The sequence below is a fragment of the Condylura cristata genome, unplaced genomic scaffold (assembly GCF_000260355.1).
Source record: "Condylura cristata isolate star-nosed mole 26May11 unplaced genomic scaffold, ConCri1.0 scaffold00003, whole genome shotgun sequence".
Classification (NCBI taxonomy): domain Eukaryota; kingdom Metazoa; phylum Chordata; class Mammalia; order Eulipotyphla; family Talpidae; genus Condylura; species Condylura cristata.
In genome coordinates, this window is record NW_004567104.1 from 22,188,623 (window position 1) to 22,197,651 (window position 9,029).

The 9,029-nt window shown below is 42.1% G+C and overlaps 1 protein-coding gene across 1 annotated transcript in view; it reads right to left on the minus strand.

Annotated features, from left to right (window-relative positions):
* Positions 1–5,732, minus strand: part of LOC101632555 (kininogen-1-like) — a 28,864-nt gene extending 23,132 nt beyond the window's left edge. Inside the window, exons 1-3 of the mRNA XM_012730321.1 lie at positions 5,541–5,732; positions 2,925–3,035; positions 2,454–2,538 (exon numbers count right to left, since the gene is read on the minus strand). Of these exons, the coding sequence (XP_012585775.1) occupies positions 2,454–2,538; positions 2,925–3,035; positions 5,541–5,732 (388 nt within the window). The remainder of the gene's footprint in view (positions 1–2,453; positions 2,539–2,924; positions 3,036–5,540) is intronic.
* Positions 5,733–9,029: the final 3,297 nt, after the last annotated feature.

The window sequence follows — 9,029 nt, forward strand, 5'->3', positions numbered from 1 at the left end:
ATGAGTGAAGACGATCAGCTGGTCAACCCGAGGCTCAAAGCCTGAGGGTAGAGCAGATGGCTCCTGAGAAAGCGGGATGACCAGGGGTGGCAGTGTAGGATGTGGGGTCCACACATTTTACCTGAGCTTAAAGTGGAGGCAGGGAGTGTGACTTGCAGTCTGGGCAGTTGGGAGTGTCCTTGGTTGCTGAGCACGGGGCGGCACACTGGTTGTGTGTGTGGTTCAACAAATGCTTTGCTAGGCCATGTCATCATTACATGAATGTCATAGCGTGTACTTACACACACCTCGATGGTTTAGCATATTACATACCTAGGTTATATACAAGACCTGTTGGGCCACTGTCATTTTTGCTATCCTTCTCGTTGCTGACCAAGACAAGGCTAAGGCATGCATGTCTGTTCTCCAGGGCTCATAAACTCCTTGGTGAACCTCATGGAAGTCATGTCATCCTCCCCAGGCACATGCACATGCAGCATTCTCCACATAACTTCAGGGAATTTGCAATCCCCGAAGTGAATTTTGAAAAGTCCGCTGTGGGAATGGGGAGACACTAAGGGTTTTTAATAAAATGATGCAAAATACTAGAAAGGGACAGGTTTGTATTAAATGAGTAATCCTCTCAGGACTTCCTACCCTGGTGGTCTGCAGGGACACACAGCATAGATGGGAAAGGGCTACCCAAGTCCCCACATGGGGTCCTTGCAAACAGGTTCAGCAGTCTAGATGAAACAGACAAATTCTTACAATTATACATCACTCAGGGCTGAATAAAGAAGAAATGGAAAATGGTCAACTAATCTAAGTAAGAGGAACAAAGAAATTCTCTTCAATAAAGAGTGCTGGAAAAATTGAGCTCCCGCCTGCAAAAGGATGAATCTAGACTACTTATTCATACCATACAGAAAAACCAACTCAAAATGGGTAAAAGGTGCATGGAAGAACTGAAACCATAAAATATATAGTAGAAAACTTAGGCAAAAACACTCTAAGACATAAATTTCAGGAATACCTTTGAGGATCGTTCTCCACAAGTAAGAAAAACAAAGAAGATAAACAGCTGGAACTACATCAAACTGAAAAGATTCTGTGCAGCAAGAGAGACAGCAGCCAAGTGAACAGACACTGTGCTGAATGGGAGGATATATTTGCACTTCATACAACTGATGAAAGGGACTGATATCAAAAATCTACAAGAGTTCACACAACTCAAAAAAAAGCAAAGCAAACAATCTAATCCAAAAACGCCCAGAAGACCTAAAGAGACACTTCTCAAAGAAGAAATGCAAAGGCCAAAAGGCATAAGAAATGTTCAGTGCACTTACTTAATCACCATCAAAACCACAATGAGATACCATCACACTTGTGAGAAAGGCCCATATTTAAAGACAAAACAAAACCAAAAATATCCAATACTGTAAGCATTGGTAAAAAATAGACCCTCCGACAGTGCTGATGTGAACGCAGTATGAGGCTCCTCAGGACCCTCACAATGGAGCTACCACATGACCCAGTGGTTCCTCTCCTAGAACCTAAACAAAGGACACACAGCAACTAATTCATAGGGAAACCTGCACTTCTATGCTTATTGCAGCACTGTTTTCATACCCAAGATGTTGAAACAGCCTAAATGTCCCAAAATACTTGCTTGGGTCAAGACAGGAGGAGACACACACACACACACACACACACACACACACACACAATGGAATACCACTCTGATCAAAAAAGCTATATTCAAGTCTTTTGCAGCAACATAGTTGAAGCTGAAAGGGATTATACTAAGGGAAATGTCAGAACGAAACAGGTAAATATCAGATGGTTTTCCTTATAGGTAGAATATAGAGAAACCAAAGAAAGGGTCAGGAAAAAGACAAACCTTGCAAGCAGACCATAGATCTGAGAGCTAGAGCAGGGGAGGGGGAAAAACGGGAGGGAAGAGCACAAGGGATTACAGTGATGATTCTCAGGTGCTATTGTGGTTTGAGAGCTACAAGGACTACAGCTGAGGGGATAAACCAAACTCTACAAAAATTAATGATGCTGTAAGAAAAAAAATAAATTAGCATCCTTGGCAGCTGTCTTACTGTTGTCTCCTTTTGTATTGAATACACAAAGAAAAGGAAAGCCAGGAAGCTAAAGAACTTTTTACAATTGCAGGTCAGGTCTGACCTCGAGGCCTCTGGGTTTTACACTCTGGGAGGGCGTGAATGAAGGCAGGACATCCCGTCCAGACCCACTGCACATCTCTACACCTCTTCCGCTTCAGGAAGAGGCGGGGTCCGGACTGGGCCCCTGGCCCCCAGGTCAGGCTCTGGGGCTGCACTTACGCGCTCCCCTGAGGCTGCAGCTGGCACTGCTCTGCCTGCAGGGGGCGCTCTACGCGGGAGAGCACTTCAGCCTGGCAGAAATGGTTGATTCTCCCTGAGCAGCCCCACAGATATATCCTCTACCTGGAGTGATGTGGCAGGTCTGGGTAGCTACGGTGAATATCCTCTTTTTTTCTTTCTCCACGGTGGCTGTACATTCCCCAGTAGCCTAAAAAATTTTTAGAAAGACACCATTTATCTTACCCTTTTAGATGGAGAAGTCCACCTAGTGCCAGGATTAGATACGATTTCATCTTTAAAAAAATGGTTGTCAAAGTTTTTTCTATCAGAAATCCGAGGTAAAAGAATATATTCTTATATAACTGAATGACTAGTTTTTACCAACCATCGATATTCAAGAGACCTGGGGGAATCACCCGCCCCTCCATGCTCTATGTCTCTGGACGACTCAGACATCAATCATGGGACCTTTCTGTACATTTGACGGTTCAGAGGCAACCTCAGACTCACAATCGTTTCATCCCCAGCACCAGAAGAGACTTCTGGCAGGCTGGACGCAGAAAACTGGAGGCTTGGAAAAGGCAACACACTTACAGCATCTGCGGATTGCTTGTAGGCACAGTCCTGCCAGGTCTTGCCACTTTGAACAGGACAATCACCCTCCTTGATTTGGTACTTCAAGAAATAAAGTGGATCTATGCCATCCTGAGAAAAGACAAACAGGGATACTTAAGTTTCACCCTAGCGATGCACAGCAAATCATTTGAGTGTGGTCTGGCGTGGTTATGAATATTTGATACTCGTTTGATTCAGTTGGAGCCAACATTTATTTCAAAGGCCAAAGTTTCAAATATTTACTTGGACAAATGTTTATAATGTATTTACATGTACGTAGGTATGTATATATGCATGTAGTTATGTCACAGTATTCATTCAATAAACAGAATAATGATTTGCCAGGTAAATATGTTTATTTTTAAGTTACAAACTAGTATCCACAGCAGTAGGTCATTTTTGTAGAAATCACCTTATATGTAGATATATGATTTAAAATATCTGAAATGTTGTGCATCAACGGGGTTCAAAATGTCTCTGGGGGTTGAAAATGTCTTTCATATTCTTTGTTGAAAAAACATTCCTTCTTTGAACAAACAAGCAATCTGGTTTTTTTTTAAACAAAATTCATTTTATAATTAGATAACAAAAAAATAAAGGGTGATTTTTCACTTTTGAGAAAAATGATAACAGTTATTTCTGGGTAGTAGGATGAATTACAGGTGAGTTTAGTATGTTTATTTGCATTTTGTGTTCACTGTCAATAGGTGGATCATATCATAACAGTAAATAAGATTTTAAAGCTCAAGGCAGTAAATTAGATGAGCTTTCCCATGTAAAACCCTGGCCTGAGGGACTGTGAGGTGGTGTTGTCCAGCCCCCACTCTGCAGGTGAGACCAGGTGGCTTCACTTGAGGGAAGAGGACACAGCCCGGCCACTTGGAGAGGCAGAGGCCGAGGGTCCCAGGCTCCTGACCCCGAGTGGGGGTTGGGGGTTCTCTCTCAGAGGTTTTGGGCCCCTGGAGGGGATGGAGTCCTGGGGCCCATTCCAGGCCTCAGCTTTAATAAAACGGTAGGTGGTAGCAGTGGGGCTGTGGCCATACGGGAAAGGAGAGCTCAGCAGTGACTCCACAGGTATCTTAGAATGAAGGTTGACATCAGCCATGAAGTCAGGCAAGGAAGACGCCGCCAACTGTTGGACAGACCGGAAGCAGAACTGCTACCTGATGACCTAGATTGCGGAACCAGTGGCTCCCTTTCACTTTCAGAAAAACTGTCCACCTGGGTTTTTGTCTTAACCCTCCTGTCAAATGGCAGCTTTCATTTTTCACCAAAGTAAACAACTGAACAGCTCTCACAGAGACATAGTGATTTACAGTGAAATTGTTTAAACTAACTATTGAGAGATTTGTATTTTTTGTCACTGTAGAGTATAGTTGCTAAATTTAAAACCCAAGTCCCCATTTGCCCAGCAGGCAAGTATGGGATGCTTAAATGAAAATAAACATAAAATTGCCACGAGAACCTGGACATTAAGCTGATGACCAAAGAGCTGATGATCCTCTTCCTAATTCAGATCATCAGCCAGGACACTCCCAAATCTAGTCACCCTAACCAGTCAATAATGCCAGGAGTATAAATACACCCACAGGTCCTCACTCCACACAGCAGACCCCTCCTGGCTTTTCTTAGCACTGTAGTTCAATAAACCCACTGTTTTCTGCTTGTCTCTGGTGAGGTCTTTCACTCTCCTGCCTTCTGCCTACACCAGAATCTCCCCCACAATATTTCTGAATCAAATATATTGTCAGAGTTTGTCACCAACCTGCAGATGTCAATTGGTGATTAAAAAAAGATTAAAAAGCGCTCAGAATAAGGCTGTTACTCTTGATACATTCAAGTCAGTCTCTTCAGGGTAGGTACTAATGGCTTAGAACATAACTCCATCTCCCCTGTCCTTTTATTAATGTATAACTGTCAAAAAGATTATATATAAGATTTACAACATATTTTGATATATGGATACATTATGAAATGATTACCATGCACAAGCTAATTAATACATCTATTCCTTTTTCTATGATGAAAACATTCAATATCACTTCTTAAGCAAATTAAATATAAAATACAGTATTATAACTGCAATCATCCTAATACACACAGATCTTAGAAGTTACTCATCTTACAACTGAAAATTTATAAACTTCGACCAAACTCTCTCCACTCCCCCGACTACCCAGCATACACCATTCCATATTCTGCAACTGTGAATTTGACTTTTTCACAATCCAGTATAAGTAAGCTCTTATTTAGTTGTAGGATCCCACATCAAGCACCACTCTGCACCTTAGCTACCGAGGCCTTTGTAACTCATTCTGGACCGTCATCCAGGAAAGCCCCTTGCTGCAGCCTGACTGGAGCGCCTGTGTTCTCCCATCTCCATCGCCCTTCCAAGGACTGAATCTACTTTTGTTTCATTCTCTTACCTACTTCTCTTATCACCTGGGAGGACTTTCCAGTTATCAGTTCTTTCTGTTCTTGCTGCTGCTGCTGTGTGTGTGTGCGTGTGTGTGTGTGTGAAGTGAAAAGGAAAAGGTGCCTTGGCTTCAAGTAAAAGCAAATTCCAAAGGCTGTCAGGTTTCACAGCATACTCACCAATTTGGTGATGTTACCAACACGGTACAATACAAAGAGGTTGTTTGTTTGGTTTCCATTGTTAACGTTCTTCAGAGCAGCATCTACAGCCATAAGTACATCGTGATCATTGCAGTCAATTTCCTGTGAGGGCTGCTGGCTTAAACTTGATAGCAGCCTGGAGCAGAGGAAAAGGATGGTAATTAATCTCATGATTTAACCTTCTCCTCCTAGATACTGTGAGATCTTTTCCCAACAATTGTGAGCCACTGTAGATGCAGATTTTAATGGCCTCCAGCCTCTTATTTCCTCTGCTTCCACACTCTGGGGCCCTGGTTGGCTCCCTGCTCTCTCACACAGTTTGCCCTATTCCATTAGGACAAATGACTCTGCTGGGCTCTCCAAGCATTACAACACTGGGGTTGGTGACCTGCTTGTTTGCATTTGGGAAGCCTGTGGAGCATTGCCCGCATTTCCACGTAATTACATAAATTTATACTGCAAATCAGAGCAGTATCTAATAGAGGACTGAGAAAAAATCCTAATCATCCCATGGAACATTCTTATTCTCCATAAAGACATTTACAAGGTCAGTACATATGACAACACTATAATGTGCAAATAACTTTCAATACTATGGTGTCACTGATTTTAATAAAAGCCCAGTTATGAAAACAACCTAAGCATAGAAATAGATGAGCAAATTAACAAGATGTGATATATAGCCACAAAGAATATTATCAGTGATCAAAAGAGAAAATCTCATCCAATTTTTGGCACAGGAATGGAACTGGAAGGAATAATTTGGAAGGAGAAAAACAAATAATGATAGTTGACTCGTAGGTGGAATATAGAGAAACCAGACAAGGCCAAATAAAGGCAAAGTTAAAAACTAACCCATGAAAGTTGACCCTAGCGGGGGGGGGGGGTGAGAGAGAGGACAGGGTGGGGAGAGACACAAAGGACTATGGTGGTGTGGATTGTGGGTGGTTTGCAAGGGGGTGCATATAGTAATCATGCCTGGAGGGACAATCCTACAGTTCCCCAAATATAAACAATGATGGAAACCAACAAGACTTCAATAAACTCTTTCTTATCACCCTGCAGAGAAGCAGGCTGCCAGCAATCACATCCCAAGGACAGGGACACAGTGAGTGCCAGGCAGTCCACACCATGACAGTGGTGCGACTGAAAGTAAAATATGAGTGTCCTGAATGTCCTCTGTCCAAACCAGCCTCTCTCCACTCATTTGCATTAATTCTGAGAAGGGAAATGCTCCCCAGGTTGGGGGGACAGGGGAGAAACAGAAGGATAGGTTGAATGAATCTCTATCCTTGGGTCTTGTTTCTAGTTTGGTGGATATGAGTGTCTTTCACTCACTTGACCTAAGCAAACTTTTTAATTATACTAGACCATTAGGGGAGAAGGTGTCTAAGGTTGGCTAAAGACATGGGATAAATTGGGCCTCCCTGGTGGTACAACTGCTTAAGGCTCAGTGATATCATGATATTGGCAGACACTGCAGCAGGAGTTTGATCTCCTGCACTGATGGTGGGAATGCGAGCTGATACAACCATTATGGAAAACTGTGTGGATGTTTCTCAAAGGATTAAAAATAGAGCTTCCATGTGACCCAGCAATCCCACCCCTAATATCTACCCAAAAGACACAAAACATCCATTCAAAAGGCACCTGCACCCCATGTTATTGCTCCTTTATTTGCAATAGGGAAGATGTGGAATCAACCCATATGCCCAAATGTAGATGATTGGGTTAAAAAGATGTGGTACGTATACACAATGGACTATTACTCAGCAATCAAAAAGTAAACTCATGCCTTTTGCATCAACATGGAAGGAGCTGGAAGGGATCGTGCTTAGTGAAATCATCCAGAAAGAAAAGAATTACCAATGGATTCACTCATAGCAGGAGTGTAAGGGATGGGGGGTGGGGCTGTAAGAGAAATAAATGAAATAGAGCAAAAATGAAAACAATGAACAACTATAAAAGAGACATTTTTGGGGAGTGGAAGGGGGAATGGGATCAGAAGTGGGTTGTTAAGAGTGCACTAGACTGTGGTGATGGGACATGGGCGAATTGGTGGTGGGAAGCCTATGAGGATTACAACTGAGATGAAAATTGCACAAAATGAAGAATGACGTAAAAAAATAAAACATATTTTTAAAATCTAATTAATATTCTGTTCAAAGAAAGAGAGAAAGAGAAAGTTCTAAACCCAGTTTCACAGGTTGGAAAACTGGGCTATAGAAAACTTATGCCACTCACATCTCAGCATAGAGCTAAACGTAGAACCAGGACTCTGGGTCTGCTTTATTCTCCCATAAGGGGCAGTCAGCATTTCATATACTTTCCTATTTACTGTAGTTCTGCTTCTATATGTATATGTATATATATATATATATATATATATATATATATGTTTTTTTTTCTGATATTGTTCATTTTTGGGCAGTGTTTGATTTCTCCTCTCAGTTGTAGCCCCAAGTTCTTGGGAGTCCTGCTTTTCATTTTAGCTGTTGTAAAGCCCTTCACTGTGCACACTGGATGAGTTTCCTCAGGCCTCACACCTTTCTTCCCCTTCCCACACGTGTGGTCCCATCTTTCCAATGTCTTACCATACAAAACACAAGACCTGATTGTTCGCTCATCAGCTGAAACCAACTCTTTGCTGTGTGCAGTATTTGGACAGATAGTGTCCATAGCCACTTCTATTGTGGATAAGAAGCAAGGCCCAATGCCCAGCTCAAAGGTGCTCAGGTCATTAGATTTGGGTTTATTAATGAAGCCATGAAAACAGTTTGTGTCTGGAGTTGTGTAAGAGTTGTAGGTTAGTGCTCTAACTAGATTTATTGCCGCTTGATTCCAGAGAACTTCACAATTCCTGGAATTGTGGAATTGCACAATAAGGTTTGCTGAGTTTCCAACAACTATCATGATGATCCTTGTGACATACCTGTCACTGTGTGACACGAGCGGGTCTAGCCCTCCATGGACAGAATCTCCTATAAGGCAGGTGCTATGAGATGATAAACCCATTTTGCAGATCTAGATACTGAGTTACAGTAGTTATGACCTTCCAAGTACTTTAGCAGATCATTAAAGACTTACAATTATGTAACTCTTTTAATGTTTGGTCTGATGAACAGAGATGTATACCAGCAGATTTCTATACGGTTCTGTAACTCACTCATTCATGATTGTTATTTAGACATGCTTTCTTTCCAACCTCAGTGTTCTCACCTGGGAAATGGGCCCGTTGGATTTACTAAATTATATTTAAAAGTAATTTAGACTCATTTACCTTCAAGACAATCATCACCAGTCATTTACAATGACGAGATTGAGTTTTTTTTTTAAGATTTATTTATTTGTGCATACAGAACTGGGGTACACGCCAGAGGCAAAGGGGCGGTGAGAGGCTTCACCAGAGACAGAGTGGGGAGCAGAACAGGCAGATCGATGAAGTACACTGCTGAGGGGAGCAGCGGG